At 38.1% G+C, this 20756-nt stretch overlaps 3 protein-coding genes and 1 long non-coding RNA gene across 7 annotated transcripts; all 4 read left to right on the forward strand.

Annotated features, from left to right (window-relative positions):
- The first annotated feature begins 159 nt into the window (after window positions 1-159).
- LOC137734634 (auxin transporter-like protein 2) lies at window positions 160-4358 on the forward strand. Of its 4 annotated transcripts, none has more exons than XM_068473884.2 (9): window positions 160-456; window positions 1288-1477; window positions 1589-1774; window positions 1891-2003; window positions 2386-2569; window positions 2677-2774; window positions 3165-3372; window positions 3546-3803; window positions 3986-4358. In XM_068473884.2, exons 2-9 carry the CDS (start codon window positions 1307-1309, stop codon window positions 4199-4201), a joined length of 1434 nt encoding a protein of 477 aa, XP_068329985.1. In that variant the 5' UTR covers window positions 160-456; window positions 1288-1306; the 3' UTR covers window positions 4202-4358. The 4 variants fall into 4 exon arrangements, with proteins under 4 accessions (XP_068329985.1, XP_088552811.1, XP_088552812.1 ...); XM_088696685.1 differs by lacking the exon at window positions 160-456 and adding an exon at window positions 566-1176; XM_088696686.1 differs by lacking the exon at window positions 160-456 and adding an exon at window positions 727-1152.
- A 2158-nt stretch (window positions 4359-6516) lies between these two features.
- Window positions 6517-7102, forward strand: LOC137733600 (uncharacterized). The gene is made up of 3 exons (XR_011068504.2): window positions 6517-6650; window positions 6755-6843; window positions 6963-7102. It is a non-coding gene; the product is annotated as an uncharacterized LOC137733600 (long non-coding RNA).
- A 2716-nt stretch (window positions 7103-9818) lies between these two features.
- LOC137734950 (putative zinc metalloprotease EGY2, chloroplastic) lies at window positions 9819-13680 on the forward strand. The gene is made up of 12 exons (XM_068474293.2): window positions 9819-10185; window positions 10277-10355; window positions 10440-10550; window positions 10982-11032; window positions 11132-11239; window positions 11540-11614; window positions 11697-11802; window positions 11915-12008; window positions 12188-12341; window positions 12675-12882; window positions 13027-13187; window positions 13271-13680. Exons 1-12 carry the CDS (start codon window positions 10028-10030, stop codon window positions 13517-13519), a joined length of 1554 nt encoding a protein of 517 aa, XP_068330394.2. The 5' UTR covers window positions 9819-10027; the 3' UTR covers window positions 13520-13680.
- A 2314-nt stretch (window positions 13681-15994) lies between these two features.
- LOC137734983 (anthranilate synthase alpha subunit 1, chloroplastic) lies at window positions 15995-20370 on the forward strand. The gene is made up of 11 exons (XM_088696688.1): window positions 15995-16344; window positions 16761-16936; window positions 17042-17231; window positions 17971-18122; window positions 18370-18485; window positions 18624-18870; window positions 19025-19081; window positions 19218-19370; window positions 19487-19567; window positions 19688-19774; window positions 19855-20370. The coding sequence occupies exons 1-11, from the start codon at window positions 16197-16199 to the stop codon at window positions 20176-20178; spliced, it is 1731 nt and encodes a 576-aa protein (XP_088552814.1). The 5' UTR covers window positions 15995-16196; the 3' UTR covers window positions 20179-20370.
- The last annotated feature ends 386 nt before the right edge of the window (window positions 20371-20756 follow it).

Below are 20756 nucleotides of genomic sequence, written 5' to 3' on the forward strand. Positions count from 1 at the left end.
AATACAAATTATGATATAATTGTAATGTATGATATAATTGTAATGTACTTACCATAATAAAAAAAGAAAGTAATTTTCATATTCGTTTTTTCTTCACTAATTTATTTTTCTTCTAACATTTGTTTCGAATAAATTAAAGAAAAATCAGGTAACAAAAATAATATTAGAGATACACAAAAAGGAGAATTTGACACAAAAGACTGAAGCTGGATTTAGTTTGGGGCAGTGAATTATCCAAGTTTAATCCGTCCAACCACCTCCATTTCTGCCATTATAAAACTACTTCAGTATTTCTCACAGAGAGAGGGGGAGAGAGAGAGAGAGAGGGAAATAGGGAGAGGGGGAGAGAGCGAGAAGTTTTCTTATAGAAGCTAACTTCTCTGCAACAGTTGACAGAAACACAGTGCACAGAGACAGAGAAACTGAGAAAGAGAAGGGAATAGATTTCGTGCTCTGGTAATTACATTGTTCATTTGGCTCTATTGTCTTCTCAATTTCTTCTGAAATATATTATAAATAATTGTATTATATTTTCTTATACACAAAAGTAGTGGTCTTTCTGCAGCTCTTTTCCTTCTCAGGTGCCTTCTTTCTGTCAGATCTCTCTCTATTCTCTCAAAAACCCAGGAATCAAAATCCCCATAAAACACCATAAACTTCCCCTTTTGCCCTTCTTTTCTTCTGTTTCCCACAGAATCATCTTTGACTCCTGCCACGGATTGTGCCAAGTTTAGAGAGAGAGAGAGAGAGAGAGAGAGAGAGAGAGCAGAGGAGAGAGGGGGTGAAATTCGGCTGCGTCTGACACGAGTCCTAAAGTCTATATCTTTATTTTTAAAGTTCCAATCTTTGGAAGTTTTCAGAATTAAAAACTCTCTGCAACGGCCAACCCAAGTGCCACTGCAATTGCATGCTCGTGTTTCTCTCTCTCTGCTTTCCTTTCGTTCATTCAAAGACCAAAACGAGATAAATCTCTCTCTCTCTCTCTCTCTCTCTCTCTCTCTCTACACACACTCTCTCTCAAGAGTGAGAGGAGTTAAAGAAAGTAACCGATTCTGCAGAGAGTCTCACATTTGTCAAATCCACATAAAAGCTTCCATTGTATATCCCCAACAAACCCTCTTCCTTTTCACACATTTCCATCATCCAAAACAAGTCAGATTTTTTTATTTGATTTGGGTTGAGTATCTTTTTATTCTTCACTTTCCTCTGTTTTTGCTGTCTGGGTTTTGATTATTGGAGTGATTAATCCTTAATCTCATGGTTTAACATGTCTGTTAAACGTTTCAGATTCTTTAATCCGTAAGAAATGTCAGCCCAGAAGCAATCAGAGGAGGCCATAACCTTCAACCAGACCGACGGCAGAGAGGAAGAAGAAGAAGAACACGCAGCAGATCAGAACTCGGGTTTTAACCTCAGAAGCTTCCTCTGGCATGGCGGCTCCGTCTACGACGCCTGGTTCAGCTGCGCATCGAACCAGGTCACAGATTTACCAAAATCCCACCTCAAAATTCACATTTTCGGACACAAATTCTGATAATCTAACGTTGTCCTGCCCTGTTCTGTTCTGTTTTGGTCAAAACAAGAACAGGTTGCTCAGGTTCTGCTGACTCTGCCCTACTCCTTCTCCCAACTGGGAATGCTCTCGGGGATCATATTCCAGGTATTTTACGGGATCATGGGGAGCTGGACTGCTTATCTGATCAGCATTCTCTACGTCGAATATCGAAGCCGAAAAGAAAAGGAAAATGTCAGCTTCAAGAACCATGTCATCCAGGTGATGATTTCTCACAATGCCAAACCATTTTTTCACTCAATTTTCAATTCAGAGAAAGAAAAAAGAAAAAAGAAAAGTTCTTGATTTGATTCTGTTGTGGGGATTTTTTTTATCAGTGGTTTGAAGTGTTGGATGGTTTGCTGGGTCCTTACTGGAAAGCCATTGGATTGGCCTTCAACTGCACTTTCCTCCTCTTTGGATCTGTCATCCAACTTATAGGCTGTGCAAGGTATGTCATTTTTAATTCATCATTTTATAAACAAAATTTAGAAACATGGGCTTTTCTTCGATATATGCACAAATAAAACCGGATATATGTTTTTAATCAAAAAATTGAATTTGAAGAACACTAAATGTGGGTTTTATACGGCTTATTGTCTGTTTAGTGTTCCCATTTCAACGTTGATTAAAATTTTGTAACCGGTTGTGTTTGTGCGTTTTTCCGTTTACTGGAGTTCAAAGGGGTTAATTATTGTCTGTTTAGTGTCAGCGAGTTCTAATTTTGATTAAAAATTCGTAACGAGTTCTGTTTGCGCATGTTTCCCGTCTTGTTTCGTTTGATCAGTACTTAACTATTGAGTTGTGTTGTTAATTAATGCTTGATTATGCAGCAACATATACTATATAAATGACCATCTGGACAAGAGGACATGGACCTACATATTTGGAGCATGCTGTGCCACCACAGTCTTCATCCCCTCCTTCCACAACTACAGAATTTGGTCCTTTTTAGGGCTTGGAATGACCACCTACACTGCCTGGTACATGACCATTGCATCCATTGTTCATGGCCAGGTAAAAAATTTAATTTTAATCATTCATCAACGTCCCTGATCGCTCTTCGGCTATCTCTGCGTTCTTTATCCACCGTTGATTTTGGCTCTGTTATTTTGGATGTACAGGTTGAGGGTGTGAAACACTCGGGACCAGATAAACTGGTTTTGTATTTCACCGGCGCCACCAACATACTGTACACTTTCGGCGGCCACGCCGTTACTGTGTGAGTCTTTATTTAAAGTGTTACTAAATTTTAAATTTTTGACTTGAATTAATCATGATGTTCCTTCTTCCTTTTTATTTTTATTTTTATTTTCTTACTCAGTTTTCAAAAGGGTTTTCTTGCACAGTGGAATTCATTATTATGCAGCTTTTGCTTGCCATTAATGGGTTGAAGAGAGCAGTGAAAATTATGAAAGGGACATGAAAATGATATGAGTGAGAAAATTTGTTTTTTTATTAACAATTATTGCCCTGAAGTTCGAACTCATGACATGTTCCGACAAAGTGAAGACTGAGTGACGTTGAATGATCATGCTTATATAAATGAGAGAATAAAAGTGGAAAATAAAAGTGGAATAATAAGTGGTATAATTGATGTTATTGTTTGCAGGGAAATCATGCATGCAATGTGGAAGCCTCAGAAGTTTAAGTATGTCTATCTCTTTGCTACCCTCTATGTATTCACTCTAACCCTTCCATCTGCAACTGCTGTGTACTGGGCCTTTGGCGACCAACTCCTCACCCACTCGAACGCCTTCTCGCTCCTTCCCCGCAATAAGTGGCGTGATGCGGGTGTCACATTGATGCTCATTCACCAGGTGATGATCATGATGACTCTAGTTACTTGTACACATTGTTAAATTTTCTAGCTGTTTTGGCGCTGCCTAAGCAGCTAAGCTACTATGGTTGCTTTAGACTCGGAGCCATGATTTCGAATTTGAAACATTTCGATTTTGGTTATGTAATTTTCCCATGTGGTTGGCATATGCAGTTCATCACATTCGGGTTTGCTTGTACGCCATTGTATTTCGTTTGGGAGAAAGTAATTGGAATGCATGACACCAAGAGCATATGTTTGAGGGCAATTGCCAGGTTGCCTGTGGTGATACCTATTTGGTTCTTGGCCATCATATTTCCTTTCTTCGGTCCCATTAATTCAGCCGTTGGCGCTCTTTTGGTCAGCTTCACCGTCTACGTCATACCCGCCTTAGCTCATATGCTCACCTTCAAATCCGCCGCTGCTCGCCAGGTAATGCCTCAATCCTAATCTCCCCATTAGACCACTATATACGTCTGTGTATGTATGTGCGTGTGCCCGAGGCCTCGTAGACAATGTAACCTAGCACATATTTGTCTGCAACTCATTTCATTAGACAACACTGGTCTTGCATTACTTATTAAAGTGCAATTGTGTGATTTTCGTGTGGGCAGAATGCGGCAGAGAAGCTTCCGTTCTTCCTCCCGAGCTGGACAGGCATGTACGTGGTGAACGCATTCATCGTGGTGTGGGTGCTCGTAGTCGGGTTCGGATTCGGAGGGTGGGCTAGCATGACCAACTTCATCAGGCAAGTTGACACTTTTGGGTTGTTTGCAAAGTGCTACCAGTGCCCTCCCAAAGTCTCAGCCTCCCCACCACCACATCACTAAGCTTCTCTCACACATTGTATCATACACATGGTGTCCTGCATTTCACCTTATCTTTTGTGTAGCCCCTATAAATGTTAGTACGTTATTGCAAGATCTGAAGAGTGGATTGGTGTTGTTTTCTTTTGAATCAAAGCAATATTTTGTTACATTTAGTTTATCTTAAAATGTTCAATCTACTTAATTACTAGATAAATTCTCTTCGTTTATTGATGTTGAATACAATTATACGTCGAGTTTAAAGAAAAATCAAACACTTTTACAACCGAAATGTCAGACTTCTAGATTTTCCAAACAATTACTGTTATAAATCATTCAAATCTGAAATCATTTGCATGCGAATCCTTATGAAACCGAAAACGGATGATTTCGATGACCAATATGAAATTAAACGCTTTTGACGGATTCAAAATTTTCAGTTTTTGGTTTTCTCACAAGCAGATTAACATGAATAAAACTTCATGCTTGTCGTTTTGCGGCTGATTTATGTACGTTATGGGTTTGACTGGTCACATGTGAATGGTGGGGATCCCTTGATGTGGATTGGGAGTGTAACTGCGAAACTCAAGTAGCGACTTGGATGGCCGACTCAATATCCATCCCACATGTGACGTTATGATAGGGGCGGCCCACTCTCCTTGGATGGGAGAAATTCGTCAGTCTGACCGACGGATTGGCTCACCCGTCCAACCACACACAAAAAAATCATGTGCATTCATGGACAAGGTCTCATTTATAGTGGTGGATTCATAAATTTAACTTTTTGGGGTCTTAGTGTAAAAGATTCAAACGTGCGCAACACTTAAAATTTTCATTTTTTTATTGAAGCATTTAGCCGAGCATTTAGTGAGCATGCCGTTTTCTTCCTAGTTCTATAAACAATTTCGAAGGCCTAATGTCGAGCATCACCCCTGCCAAGGCATGCTGCTAAGGCTTGTCTTAAAGCAGGTTGAGCATCACTTGCTAAGGCTTGCCAAACTCGGCCTAGGAGGCATTTCGTCTAACAGTTTGTGGGCATTCTCAGGTCTCATACTAGATGACCATAAGGTCAATTAGCGACTTTTTCCCTATGTTTCCCGATTTCAGTAGGATCCCATAACCTAAGAGGATCCCTTGAATCCGCCACTACTCATTTATTTGTCGTTAGTCATGTACGTGAGCTTCACATAAGTTCTTACTTATCACCGAAGATATATTATGATTTGAATATATCATTCATCAATAGATCTATCATTTCCCACACCGAGAAGAGTCATATACTAGAAGACTATCACATAAGCCAAATGTTGCTACTTGTATTTTCAGTTTTCTCATTCAATTTCATGCATCATGATGCAGTTCTCGATTCTATTTTTTTAAGTTCACAATCCAAATCTGAAAACCTAAGTAATACTCCAATTAAGATTGGTTTCCTTTAAACTTGATGTGAAGCTGACCTCCAATCATGCATCGTGATAAGGTTGGCTTGATATGATTTTCCGATTACTTCAAAGACATCGTCCATGACTTTTTTTCTTCTTTCTACATCCATTTATCTTTAATCCCATCAACTAAGAGATAAAGCTCCACCTTCATGTTTCGTATTTCCATAAAGCAAGTCAGCTTCTTGATCTATAAGGCCATCATTGCAATTTGTTGTTGGCAATTGGCACATCATAATTCATAATCAAAGATTTTTATTATGCTCTAGTGTATGATATGATTTAGATAAATAGATAGTTAGATGTACAATCAAGAATTAAACGTTCGATGGTCACTGATACTAGCGTATCATGTCCATCGATTATTGATGCATACTAGGTAATATCTCAAGTTTATCATTAAGGGGTAGAACCCAATTAAAATATGGATCAATAGAGGCTGAGGCGCAATCCAAAAATAAAATTATTTGTATCATGAAAACTGATCATCTAGGTGTGTACCATCCTTTCTAATAAAAGCAAGACACTTATATTAAAAAAAAAAAAAACCAATAATTGGTATAAACATCAATGCTCGTAATGTAACAGACTGTAAACGCGAAGCAAAACTAAAAGAGTAAAGAATCACGTTACTTGTCGAGTTTACTCATAAGAGAAATTCTTTAATCTGAATGCAAATACAGAGCATTATACACACAAAAAGGTCGGTAAAAAAAAAAGCCCAAGTATTGATGTTTTTGTTTTTACGTGTCCGGTCGGACCATCGGGCCAGAAGAACTTCTCTCTTGTTTATAGTGATAGCCCAAACACAAAACAAGTCCGGTGCGGCCCAAGTTGTGAAAATACCAAACACAAAGCTATGCAACTTCCGAATTGCGTGCCACACCAAACTTCCACCTGCAGCTCGCACCAACCTCAAGTTCCTTCCTTTTTAGCCATTTCAAGTAAATTCAACACAGCAGCAGATTTGGGCCTTCAGATTGTGGTGCGATGGAGCTCCAACAATGGCTCCACGAGCACGAGGCAGAAAGGTTCGGCCTTTTGTTTCATTTTCTCACACTTTCTCACCTTTTCCCGCACTTTCTCACTCTGTCTTTTTCTGACATTTTGCACTTTCACTCGGTATTTGCTGAAGGATACCCGAATGGACGCAGCCATTGATGCGACGCGTGAATGGCTTTTGACGAGAAACTCGTTCGTTCTACGGTGAATGACCTACTGAAGGTGGGTCTAATTTTTCTAAATTTTTAATTTTCATTGTGTGTGTTTTTTCATTATTTTCTGAGTAAATCGGTTTTGCGTTTTGGGTTTTGTTTGAAATGTGAAAAGGGTTTTGCTTTCAGGTTTATAAGGGAAAGAGTAGGACATTGAATCCATGGCGATTTATCGAGGAGGGTTGTTATACGCTCCTGAATGAACAGCTTCAAAGGACCCTGATCCGCAAGACGATAATGCTTCACAAGATGATGCCCCTATGCAAGAAGATGCTGCTCCGCTAGATGACGCATCAGCTGCTGCGCCCTCAAGCACTGCCATTCTATCTACTTGCGATAATGCTACACAAGCGGATGGATCAGCGGCTGGAACCTCAAGGACTGCCATTCTACGCTTGTAAATTTTTGGATCAATGAACTTTTTGGTTCATGACAGTACGTGCTTTAATTGTCTTTACGTATGTATAATATAATCCACTCAATAAACCATGCAACTTCTCCAATGTACGATTCTGAGTATCATTGGAGGTAATGTATAAATATTCCACATTTTCTGCACTTTTCGTTTCAATGTGGTATCCATTTAAACGTTATGGATCTGGCCTGACATCACTGATTAAAATGCCAGGTAACTTATTTTCTAATTATTGTTAAAAATCTAGTCATGTGCATTTCCCATTCATCACTACTATTATAAATTTCCACTTGTCTTGCAGATGCTAACGATTGTCATCGAGAAGACAGACTTGCACCCCGAAGGCCTAGACCTTACTACGGTTGGATTTGTAGCGATGACGAGGAAGATCCAGTGGTAATGGCATCGTCTCCATTGTCAGAGTTGGTTAAATTGCTTATTAGGCCAGATAAGAAGAGAAAGCGGAAGTCGAGGTGGGACATGTGACCTGAAGATATGTGAAGCTCTCGCCAATCCTATCGTGCTGTAATATGTAGAAAGAGAAATGCTAAGGAGACTCTGAAAGTGAGACTCTCCGTTTATTTCTGTCACCTCATAATTTAACGTTAATTCTCGTGCCAACATTATATTGCGCCAAAAATATGAAGTAGCAGAGAGTTCCTGGAGAGCCCCACTTTTGAGTCTCCTTAGCATTTCTCATGTAGAAATAGGAGTGTTGTATAGAAAAACACAGTTTCCGGACCTTCCGGTGACACACTGATACTATATGATCATTCAAATCTGTTTTGTTGTGGCCATACGTGTGGTGTCGATATTTTGTACAGACCTGTGCAACTCTAGAGAAGAGAACTGTACATTTTGGAAGCCATTGGAACCCAAATTTTGTGTTTAGCAGATGGTGAAAGCTTGTGGGTGGCTTTAGTTTGTTGGTGCTTTCATGTGAGTAATCAGACAGGTGCTTTTTCAGCTTAAAATTCAGCTTTTTTGCATCACTTTGATTTTCAAGAGGTTTATGGAGAAGAGGAAAATTGTTACTTAATAACCTTAAATTTGAAAATAATTAATAAAATGATTTCATATTTTAAGGATGAGACGAGATTTATAACTCAAATCATTAAGATTTTAGAGGGTTAGTTATGAACCTAAAGCTGGTGATATTTTAGAGGGTTGGTTATGTACTAAAAAAAATCGCTTTTAGTTATTTTTTAAATAACTTTTAAACATGACCATAATTTATAGGAAGACTCATATTTTATAAGGAAGGAGATTTGAAGTCGAAAAAGAGGTGAACTGGATAAAAGCTTTCCGTGAAGTTTAGGGTTAATCCAACTTTTTCTTACCATAACTTTCTCACACCACACTTTACTAAACAGTTTATAAAGATAAAAAGCCTTTTGGAGAAAAACATAAATTGTCCCAAATAACGGAAAAGGATCCTCGCAGGATGATCCTTTTCTTGGAGATCTAGAAGATCTCGTGATTATGACCGTTCATCATACATTGTGCGGTCAGTTTTCGTTAGGTACTATTAATATTTAAGTTTAAATTTTAAATTTCAAATGATTTCTGATTGCATGATATACGATGAACTGTCATGATCATGGGATCTCCCGGATCCCCATGAAAAGGATTCGGCGAGGATCATTTTCCCCAAATAACTAGCTCCAAACAGGCACAAAATACATGAATTGTCGTGATTAAGGGAACGTACACTCTCTTAACTAACTGACTTAACTCACATCTGTCATCAAAGCTTCACATGAGAAACACTAAGGAGACTCTCAAAAATGGAACGCTCGCCACTTCATGTTTTTAACACAATATTTTATAATGTTGGTACGAAAAATTAATATTAAGCTAAGAAGTGTTAGAATGTCTATGAAGAAATCTTATTTTTGAACCTCAAGCTGGTATTTTTCTGTTGTTATTAACGCTTTTTGATACCAAATTAGGCTGCCTATTGTGTGGCTTAGCCGAACTCTCCTTATCCTTAGTGTAAAAATACCGATGCACTAAAAAAAAAAAACGCTTTTAGTTATTTTTTTAAATAACTTTTAAACATGACCATAATTTATCAAGAAGACTCGTATTTTATAGGGAAGGAGATTCGAAGTCGAAAAAAAGGTGAACGGGATACAAGCTTTCAGTGAAGTTTAGCATTAATCCAACTTTTTCTTACCATAACTTTCTCACACCATACTTTACTAAACAGTTTATAAAGATGAAAACCTATTGGAAAAAACATAAGCTGTCCCAAATAACTAGCCCCAAACAGGCACAAAATACATGCATTGTCGTGATTAAGGAAACGTACATTATCTTAACTAATTGATTTAACTCACATCTATCATTAAAACTTCACATGATAAACACTAAGGAGACTCTTAAAAATGGAAATCTCTACCACTTCATGTTTTTAATACAATATTTTATAATGTTGATATGAAAAATTAATATTAAACTAAGAAGTGTCAGAACTTCTACGAAGAATCTTATTTTAAGAGTCTTGTTAGCATTTTTGCTTCACTATTCAACGAGTACACAAAATAATAATTAAAAAAAAAAATACCAATTACGCGCGCTTTAACCAAACGAACCTGAAAACAGATATTTCCTCTCTGCGTGTGTTTGTATCTTTTCTGAGGATAAGACGCCCTCTCACGGTCTCACCTCACTGACACTCTGAAAGCTTCTAACTTTCATACAAAAGCTTCTCTCCAAGCTCCAATGGCGCTAGGGTTTCATCTGAATTAGAACCTCTGACTAGCTACTAGTTGAAATGAACTTCTCCGCAACCTTTCGGGGGAATTTCGTCCCCTTATCGCAGTGCAGCTCTTGCTGCGATCTTCGTTTTCAGCCCTATTTCGCTTCGGGAACCTGTTCTTGGCAAAAACGACATCGTCATAGGAGCAGCTTGAAGCTCCACCAGGTTTCGAGGCAAGATTTTCTCTGTATAATCTCACCAAACAATTATCAAATTATTATTGTTATTCTTCTGTTTGGAATTTGACTATTGTGATTAATTTAGATTTTTGAGGAAGCGGGAGGTTGTTTGTAGAGTGAGTGAGACGGAGACCGAACCGCCACCGGATAGCAATAACGATGAGGTGCAATTTCAATTTTTTGTTAAATTTTGATGTTAATTTCTCAACATTCATGTTTCTCAATTCTTATCTATTTTGAGATTTTAGGAAAAACAAGGACATGAAAATGAAGATGGAGATTCCGATGCCGTCCATCTCGCTTCGCAGCCGATAGTTGAAGACCAAGTAAACAATGATGCTGAAACCAAGGATCAACAGGTATTGTCAGTCAATTGAAAATTTTATCTTCCTTACATCTTCAAGTTTCGAGATTTACAAGTTAATAACAGAGTGATTGTGTACTCGGATATAGGCGACATTGATTTCATTTCTGTTTCTCATGATCGAGGTAGTAGTACGAATAATTATTCAAAGCGTATTCCTTAGTGACTCCCATTCACTAGTTATACATGAAAATATTGTCCTTGGAGTTCAGCATGAAACCCCCAGTCGCGAACATTATATGTGCGCAAATTTTCCATTAGATATCAGTCCCCTAACAGGAGAGTCTATCTGCCAGAATGTTGGTCTCTCACTATTCAGATTTCTTTATCTCAAAAGTGAGGATAATTAATTTCTTATTCTGATGAAGAGGGTATTGGAAATTAGCTCGGTTGACGCTTATTGTGCTAAGGTTGTGTTTATGACAGGAAGTTGAAAATGTAGAAGTTTCCAGTGGATCACCTCTTCCAGGTGTGAAGGTGATTATGAAGTTCTTTGATGTTTCTTGTATAAGAAGACGCCTCTTTTTTTATCATCTCTTCTTTTTAACACCCTCTTCTTAATATTTTCCTGAACAGCCACAGCTGGGTGAATCCATCCGGATTCCAAAGGAAACAATTGATATTCTTAAGAACCAAGTTTTCGGCTTTGATACCTTTTTCGTGACAGGCCAGGATCCATATGAGGTGAGTTGACTGATTGCATTACTTTTACTTTTTATGTCCATGTCAATTTCTCCACTGGATATAGGTGAAGTAAACATAGGGAATGGCATGTCGATATGACCTCAGTTGTTGGGTGAAGTTTCCTTCAATATTCCTATGGAGGGTACGAATTTATGCATGCTTCTCTGTGCACTTAAAAACTATCCTTTAAAGAGTAGTCGAGAAAATGCTGATAATGTAGCAAACCATTGGAATGTTAAGATATGCTTTCTAGCCTGCGTGTCTGCAAAACCTCTGATTTTGTGTTACTTCTTCTACCAGACTGGAGTATTGTTTAAAGGAAACCTGCGAGGAGTGCCTGCTAAAAGTTATGAAAAGATATCAAGGAGAATGCAGGTATCTATTTCTGTACTTCCTCTATTTTACGATTCAAAATTACGATTGATTCCCTGTTAAAGTCTGCACAATCTGTTTGTAGGACAAGTTTGGCGATGAATATAAGCTTTTCCTTCTAGTCAATCCTGAGGATGATCAACCAGTGGCCGTTGTAGTTCCACAAAGGACATTACAGCCAGAGTCAACTGGTGATTCTTTAGCTCCTGCCCTGTTACAGGATTTCCGTGGAAGTTGTAGGCAGAAATCATTCTCTAAAGCTTATGATTTGTTACGATGATGGATTTGGTGTCAATCTTGCAGCCGTCCCAGAGTGGTTTGCAGCTGGTGCTTTTGGATTGGTCACGTTGTTTACCCTACTTCTTCAAAATGTTCCTGAATTGCAGTCCAATTTTCTGTATGCAAGTTTCCTTTCTTGTATGTTCATAATACTAAGTCAATAGGAAGTATTCTGTATAGGTTCTTGTAGTCAATGGTTACCAATACAATACACTGTTATATGCTCTCTTTTTTTTAACCCTCAAGATAATAGTGCACACTCGCGATAATAGTTTTGTTGTTTTAAAAATGTCCCAGGTCAGCTTTTGATAATCCTGAGCTCTTAAAGAATGGTTTACCTGGAGCCCTTGTAACTGCAGCTGTCCTCGGGGTGCATGAGCTCGGCCATGTTTTAATTGCAAACAGCACTGGAGTCGTGCTTGGAGTGCCATACTTTATCCCCAGTTGGCAGGTGAATTTCATATGAAGGAAGTCCCCCAACCCCCCATTTTTAAATGACGAGTTTACCTGAATAAATCTGCGTTTTCATATACTAGTAAATATCTGTGAATGTCTGCCCTACAGTAGCTTTACTTTCCATATAGGCTGATTGTTTCTTTGTCGCTAGTTTTTAACAATCATGTCATGAGTTGAAAGAACTGCTAGGAGAAGTGATCAGGACAGAAGTATAGAAATTATGGCTTATCACGAGGCTGAGACATGCTTGCTTCTACCCGTGCGTGCTGGTTTACTTTAATTTTCTTTTGCTAAACAAAGACAAGTTTTAATGAGCTGTTGCTGGCAGATAGGTTCTTTTGGTACAATTACAAGAATTGTGAATATTGTACCCAAGCGTGAAAGTCTTCTGAAAGTTGCGGCGGCAGGACCCTTGGCTGGATTTTCCTTGGGATTTGTTCTTCTGCTTCTAGGATTCTTCTTACCACCTAGTGATGGCATTGGTGTCGTTGTCGATGCTTCTGTTTTTCACGAGTCTTTTCTTATTGGGGGTACTGGTGAGCACTTCGTTTTAGAGATGTATCGCGTGCTTAGGCTTTGTGTGCATGTTCAAGTTTCGAATGGATAACGGATTTCAGCAAACCTTTGTTTCCTTAAGTAGATATAAGATGTTAAAACCCTGACATTTGTTTCATTTATAGCAAAGCTTCTTCTCGGGGAAGCGCTGAAGGAAGGCACTCCCATCTCTCTTAACCCTCTCTTGTTATGGGCGTGGGCTGGACTCGTTATCAACGCTATTAACAGCATCCCAGCTGGAGAGCTTGACGGGGGTAGAATTTCGTTTGCCATTTGGGGAAGAAAGGTATGCAATTCGAAGTTCATTACGACTTTAACTGGCAGCTTGAAGGTTGGAAATCTGTACTGATCAATCGTTTCATACAACAGGCTGCAACTCGCATCACCGGTGCTTCAATCGCGCTGCTCGGATTATCATCCCTAGTCAGCGACGTGGCATTTTATTGGGTGGTTTTGATATTTTTCTTACAGAGAGGGCCGATTGCTCCACTGTACGAGGAGATCACAGATCCTGACGACAAGTACGTTGGCCTCGGGGTATTAGTTTTGTTCTTGGGATTGCTGGTATGCTTACCATACCCCTTTCCCTTCGTAGATGAAATCATGACAAGTTTCTGAGGGAGCTGAGTCTTGCATACATATTGGAATTAGATACCACCTACTAGTTGATACATACGTCTTCGTTCAATAGCATGGATTGTTCACCATATGAATAATAACAATCAGCCCATATGTTTCTATTAATACAAGTGAAGTAATTTTTTGGTTCCTTTACATAATTATTAAGCGCTTTGTGCAGAATATTTGGCTGAAAACCAATTGAAAACGTCTTGTTTTTCATAAATATGTTCAACACTATAGACTTACATGAAATGAGTTTACTGTCATTGGCACGGTTCGATATGGCATGTTGTGTGGAGAGAAACTTTCACATTACATGGCATTATTGGAGCATCACAGTCAGGAAGGATGTACATTGGAACCAAGGTGGTTCCGAGACCACTTGTAGTCTGGAAAATATAGATGTGAAGGTCTTCCAATGACTTTTTGAATGTTTGATGTAATGCCTTTTAGATATATCTCGGTAACACTCGACAAGTTGTATCGATAAACTCGACAAATTCTCTTGATAGCACCCATCAGATTGCTTCAACATATGTTGATATCTGTTGATATGTGCGCAACATGATTCAGCTAACGACAACAAGACCACTAAGTTTTCAACAAAATGTTTCAGCGAATAAATCGAAATTATTTTACACATTTTACGCTCTGTTTCTATCTAAAAAACTTTTAAGAGACATTTAACACTGGACCTCCTAATGTTCAAACCGACCACGATAACATCAAACTCGTTCCATAGAAATCTATTCACAATTCAAACGTTTATATCAAGAAGAATAGCTACGACCGTAGTCAAAAACTCGCTAGCCGTAGGAAAACTGACTATCATATTGTCAATGCCAACGTGTGGAATACCATTTCCTGTGCGGTTTGTTTTGCGTGAAACAAAGCAGAAAAATGCTTTTAAAAAACTCGAATACAACGTTTTCCACTTTTTCAGACGTTGGCACTAAAACTCGTAAAGTTTCACTTGACTACCAACTCTTATTGGTTGAGCTCGATGATGTCTAGAGAAAATTTTAGTTGTGGTGGAAACATAAGTGATACACCACGTGTTTTAATAGATAATGAAAATTTTTATTTTTTAAGTTATTAACTTTTTAGCACATATATCATACTATTTATTTAGTGTCATGTGATGTATCACTCCGTGTATCGATTACACTGAAAAATCTCACATGATGCCCATACTACGGGACCACAAACAAACCTAGTAACCTACGACAGCTCCTGGAATTTTCATGGTGGTCGGAGAGAGAGACCTTCAATAATTGCAACTCCAAAAGTTGAAGGAATAAGACTATTCTTTTCTATTTGGCATTTCAGTTAAAATGATTATTGAAATTGACATTATTACTTACTTTAGTCTTTGAAAGTTAGAATCGATAGAAATGGTCCATGATTTTATCTATTATTAATTATTTTGTCATTTAGTAAATTTTTTTGTTAAATAAGGTCCAAAATGAGAAAAATAGACTGAATTTAATAAACATGCCAAAATGATTTAGCAAAGTTTAGTGTATTATGTCATTTTATTCTTATTTAATGGAGGTTTTTCACGTAAAACCAAAATGATGATTGATGACTTAAAGATCACTTTTATCGATTTCAAATACTCAGGGGCTAAAGTAAAGAGTTATGTCAATCTCAATGATCATTTTGACTAAAAAACTTTTTTATTTTTGAAAGAAAGATTCTCGGCTACTCAAAGAATTGGAAAGAATTCCTTCTCAAAGTGTTTCTTCGTCAATTTATAGAACTTTATGTGTAAAATCAGAACAATTCACATCATAAATTATTTATAAAAATTGTCTTTGCAAAAAAAATAAAGATTAAAAAGAGAAAACAAAAGAAAAGATTAATATTTGCATCCTTCACTTCTACTTTTGTATCTCTCTCTTTTTTTTAATTCAATTTTACGACCGAAAACAAAACAAAAAAGTGCAAGAGAAAAATGAGAAAAATATTTGGATAAGGTTTTTCCTATTTACTTGGATAACATTCCTCCTATGTCCTTACAAATATCTTCCCCTTTTGCTTTTCTTCCTACAATATTTGTCATGTTATACCCCTTGAATATCACTTGGCACTTAATGCACAATCTAATTACAAAAAGTTTCCTACTAAAAAAATGAGAGAAATGAGATTTGTGTGGTGTATAATTGTGATAATAGTAGAAGGTCAGTATCAAATAATACAATAAATGTACACGGTGCATTATTATAAACGCATTTTACACGTGACCGAAATTTTAAAATTCTAAATGAAATTTTGCAAAGAGTCGTATTTACTTTTATAGCCAATGTTCCGTATATAATATCTAGACGTTGCATTATACTCGTTAATCACCTTACTTACCTACCCAAATCCCAAATCTTAGGTACAAAATCTAACATTAATTGCCGTAATCCCCTATTTCTCATTCCTTTTCTCACCTATTTCCAATTGTACATGAAGGTGGTCGGTGACAAACACAAAATTTGACAAGCGTTAAGGAGAGACGATAAATAAGGACACAGAGATTGTTACATGCACACACACTTTTATTGGAACTTTGTCCAGTTTTCAGTAGTTCCACCCCATTTTTCGCAGGAAGCACACCCCGAGAGTGCCGCCTGAGAAACAGAGTGAGTACCGCCGGCGGCCCGCACTTTCGGTTTCTCTTTCGATAATGCCAGCCCTCTGCTTCTCCCAGCGCCTTGTGCTGCCGAGACAGCGGCTGTCTCGGGTTCCGGTCATCGGCATTTCGAGTAGAAACTCGAGCTCACTTGCATGCGTCCCCAGGACGAAATGCTGCGCTCTCTCGAATCAGTCGTTAGGTGATTTAACATTTTCTCGGCTTGATTTATACTGTTTGGTTGCTGAGAAAATGCGGGAAAAAGGAAAGAAGTATAACCCTGTTTCATATTATCACCGCATTTAGGCAAATTACTTGATTTAAGCTCAGTTGATTGGTGCTTAATTTAGGTTTAATTCTAGTGATTAGAACTTGTGATCCAATGGTATTTGTTTTGTTTGTGCAATTTATATGGATTAATGTCATTATTTTAAAAAATTTTCTTTTAACATCAAGAACATAATACTTTGAAGTTTTTAATTTAAATTCTTTCTCTTCTAATTATTTAAATTTCAAGATTTATTGGAGCTTTGGTTCTAAGGGACTAAATTAATGATTTATTTCTTCTCTAAATTATATTTCTTTATTTCTGTAATTTTTTTCCTTCTACTTTCTCAGTTGCTGATGATGCAAGCAAGTTTGTGGAAGCTTCAAAGAAAGGAAATTTGGTTCCTCTTTACAAATGTATTTTCTCTGACCAGCTCACTCCGGTTCTTGCATATCGATGCTTGGTTAAGGAGGACGATCGAGAGGCTCCAAGCTTTCTGTTTGAATCAGTGGAGCAAAACTTGCAGGTTTCGATCAAACTGTGCTAAATATGATTTGATACTTATTGGTTTTGAAATGATGGGTATTATTTAATTGTACATTGTAATTTTGTGTTGCATTGATTGTAATAGGGGCGTTTCAGCGTTGTTGGTTCTCAACCAACAATGGAAATTGTGGCAAAAGAAAATAAGGTGACGATCATGGATCATGAAGAAGGGCGCATGACTGAGGAGTTTGTCGAGGATCCGATGGTTATTCCTAGAAGAATCTCGGAGGGTTGGAGTCCCCAACTTATTGATGAACTTCCCGATGCATTTTGTGGTAAGAGAAGTGAAGATGCAAGTTACGTTCTTTTATGACATGATCTTACTAAATATCATAGCTGCGACGAAGATATTTTCTGCTAGACTGTATGCTGCTGGTTTTTCCCAAATTGGTTTCCTACATCTCCTATGCTCAAGCTAACATGGAAATGTACAAAGATATAGTTGCTTATTTTTCGAGATTATCATGGTTCTCCGTTTTGCTTATGTTTTCCTTTCCGTAATTCTTGAGTACATAAATACTTCAGAGTAATTATACATGGAAATTATAACACAATACATTGGTATATTGTTCCGTGAACAACTTTAATGAATTTTGACATTAGATGCATAGAATAAAGTACATTGGTTGTCAATTTTGATTGACTAAAGCTTTCCGATAAACTGAGTTGTCGGAGTTACTTAACAATTTCAAGTCTCATTTTACTGATGCAAGGATAACCACGCTAATGTGTGCTTGGATATGCACTAATGCAATTACTTTGTAATATTGAAAAAGTAGAGATATATCTCTATGCATACATATTCTTTGTTAAAAATCTCGTAACGTGCAACATCAGACTTTGTTTCAAAAGCCACCGCCTTCACAGATCTGTGGCATTTCCGAGTAATTGTAGGCTTTCAGTTGGAGATGAAAGCCAAACTTTATTAGATGCTGGATTAACACACTTTCTACTATAGTTTATTTCTCTTTATGCTTCCGATAACACGCTTAGTGATAAACCGTTTATGAACAGGTGGCTGGGTAGGTTATTTTTCGTATGATACAGTTCGGTACGTGGAAAAAAGAAGATTGCCGTTCTCAAAGGCCCCCAAGGATGACAGGAATCTTCCAGACATGCATTTAGGGCTTTACGACGATGTCATAGTGTTTGATCACGTGGATAAGGTACTCTTGTTTCAATCTTCTTACAGGCATTGCACATGAAATCCAATAAATAAAGTTTCGATGTTTATGTGTGAAACCGCTAACTGTCTTTAACGTACAAGTTTGTAACTTTGGCGTGCAATATGTAAGTACTATTTGTTTTTCAATTTTCAACCTACGAATTGTTTCCTCAGAATTTGATTGGTAATTACTCTGACTCAGTTATGGTTGAGGTTCTTACGAGCTTTTGTCACTCTATTCATCTCAGAGAGTTTATGTGGTTCATTGGGTGAGGCTGGAACGGTACTCCTCAGTTGAGCAAGCTTATACAGATGGAGTAAAACGTTTGAAGGATTTAGTGGCTAGAGTACACGGCCTCGACCTGTGAGTAACTACTGTACTTATTTATCTCTAGTTACATTGTATTTCGTTTTTCTTTGTAGTTCCATATAGAATTACATTGACCTGTGAGTAAACAAAAAAGTCCAATCGGACCATATTGATTTGATCGTCGATTGTTAGCCCAAGGCTACCTCCAGGATCTATGAATCTGCATACTCGCCAGTTCGGTCCTCCTCTGAAGATTTCTAGCATGACAAGTGAGGGTTACAAGGACAAAGTAAAGCATGCAAAAGAACATATACTTGCAGGGGATATCTTCCAGATTGTATTAAGTCAGAGATTTGAACGTCGAACATTTGCCGACCCATTTGAAGTTTATAGAGCCTTGAGGACTGTAAATCCCAGCCCATATTTGACTTACTTGCAGGTTTGTGTGATTTTCCTTGTGTTTTTTTCTTTCCTTTTTTGTTACGGCCAACATCTGTTCACGGTTGCAATCTCTCTCTCTTTTTTTTTTTTTTTTTTTCATATATCTCGACCGAAAAATAAAAAAAAAAACTTTTATGTATTTTCGTACTTAGGCTCGAGGGTGCATCTTGGTTGCTTCAAGTCCAGAAATTCTTGTGACTCTAAAGAAGGTAAATATGGCAAGTAATTTCCGTATTAGTTTTTCTCCAACTTCTTTGAGTTCGTATATAAGTTCTTAAACTTTTAGATTTAATCAATCGATCATTAGCTACTCTGACTTGATGATTATTATGATGTTATTAAAAGAAAAAGATTGTGAATCGGCCATTAGCTGGAACTGTTAGAAGAGGGAAGACTATCGAAGAAGATCAAAAGTTAGAAGCGCAGCTACTTGATGATGAAAAGCAATGTGCAGAACACATCATGCTGGTTGATCTAGGACGAAACGATGTTGGAAAGGTTTGTGTTAAACAATTACCTAAAAGTGTGGACATTAATGTGCAGAACGCATCATGCTGGATGATTCTTATGAATTTCAGTTGATAAACTTGTGCTGGTAATGTGGTGTGATATAGGTCTCCAAATACGGTTCCGTGAAGGTGGATAGATTGATGAATGTTGAACGGTATTCCCATGTAATGCACATAAGCTCCACGGTGAGAATCTCCGATCTGATTACGTTTGGTGTCAGTTCACGGTTTCTAATTGTTCCGTAGTTAGAGAAAATTACTTAGAATCTTTGCGAGTGACAAAGGACATCACAATTCATCTTGCAGGTTACGGGAGAGCTGCATGATGATCTTACTTGCTGGGATGCCCTGCGATCTGCATTGCCCGTCGGAACTGTTAGTGGAGCACCGAAGGTTGTTAGTTAGCCTTTACTTTCTTCCCTTTTGCAGTTCACCTTCGACACAATTTCATCATCGTTTGTGATCTGATTCAGGTGAAGGCCATGGAGTTAATTGATGAGCTGGAGGTAACAAGGCGTGGTCCGTATAGCGGTGGCTTTGGATGGGTTTCCTTTACAGGTGATATGGACATTGCGCTAGCTCTGAGGACCATGGTGTTTACAACAGGATCCCGTTTTGACACAATGTACTCTTACAAAGATGCCAACCGGCGAAGGGAATGGGTCGCTCATCTTCAGGCTGGTGCGGGCATAGTGGCTGACAGTGATCCGGAGGATGAAAACCAAGAGTGCCAGAACAAAGCTGCCGGTCTCACTCGTGCCATCGACTTGGCGGAGGCAGCATTTGTCAAGCAATGAGAGTGTGTTCCTTCCAGTTGTGTAAGGAATACAGTTCTCAAATGCCCCCACAGTAACAGTATCATGCACACAGTTAATGATATGCATCTTTGTACACAGTTTTCTTTTATGCAAAAGCTTCAGCAGCCAAAGGCTTCTTGTTGTTGTTTAATATCCTTTCAATTTAATAAACGGGCAAGTTAAGATTTAGAAGGCTCAATAACCTCAGAATTAAGAACAAAAAACAGCTTTGGTTATCGAAGCCTCCTGCCAAACCTATTTCGTGGAGCACAGTGCTTGTGAAATAACTCGCTTTTGTTTGCTGCGTGGAAAGAAGCTTGGTGCAGTTGCGATTTACCAACACTGCCAGAGGGTAACCGGTCCTCGACCTAAAATTCCAGAGATGAAGGACTTGTTCCTTCTCATCCAGGAGCATGCTCTCACCAATGGAGCAGGAAATACACCCTTTTTTGGAATACCAATCTGTGCCTGCTTCCTGTGATTACCATAAACAATTGAAACGGAGCACTCGTGTCAATCCTCCATCCATTGTAATCCTGCAGACATCTAACCTCGTTCAAAGATTGACAGTTCACTAT

Source organism: Pyrus communis, chromosome 7 (assembly GCF_041283825.1).
Source record: "Pyrus communis isolate YQ-2024b chromosome 7, ASM4128382v1, whole genome shotgun sequence".
Classification (NCBI taxonomy): Eukaryota; Viridiplantae; Streptophyta; class Magnoliopsida; order Rosales; family Rosaceae; genus Pyrus; species Pyrus communis.

Bases quoted from the DNA above. Each gene is read 5' to 3' on its own strand.
- LOC137734950 (XM_068474293.2), top strand. From the start codon at position 10,028: ATGAACTTCTCCGCAACCTTTCGGGGGAATTTCGTCCCCTTATCGCAG. The intron at 10,356-10,439 runs GTGCAATTTCAA...TTGAGATTTTAG, and splicing joins CGGATAGCAATAACGATGAG to GAAAAACAAGGACATGAAAA. The intron at 12,342-12,674 runs GTGAATTTCATA...TGTTGCTGGCAG, and splicing joins ACTTTATCCCCAGTTGGCAG to ATAGGTTCTTTTGGTACAAT.
- LOC137734983 (XM_088696688.1), top strand. From the start codon at position 16,197: ATGCCAGCCCTCTGCTTCTCCCAGCGCCTTGTGCTGCCGAGACAGCGG. The intron at 18,486-18,623 runs GTGAGTAACTAC...GTCGATTGTTAG, and splicing joins AGAGTACACGGCCTCGACCT to CCCAAGGCTACCTCCAGGAT. The intron at 19,082-19,217 runs GTAAATATGGCA...TGTTATTAAAAG, and splicing joins TTCTTGTGACTCTAAAGAAG to AAAAAGATTGTGAATCGGCC.
- LOC137734634 (XM_068473884.2), top strand. From the start codon at position 1,307: ATGTCAGCCCAGAAGCAATCAGAGGAGGCCATAACCTTCAACCAGACC. The intron at 1,478-1,588 runs GTCACAGATTTA...AAACAAGAACAG, and splicing joins TCAGCTGCGCATCGAACCAG to GTTGCTCAGGTTCTGCTGAC. The intron at 3,804-3,985 runs GTAATGCCTCAA...TCGTGTGGGCAG, and splicing joins AATCCGCCGCTGCTCGCCAG to AATGCGGCAGAGAAGCTTCC.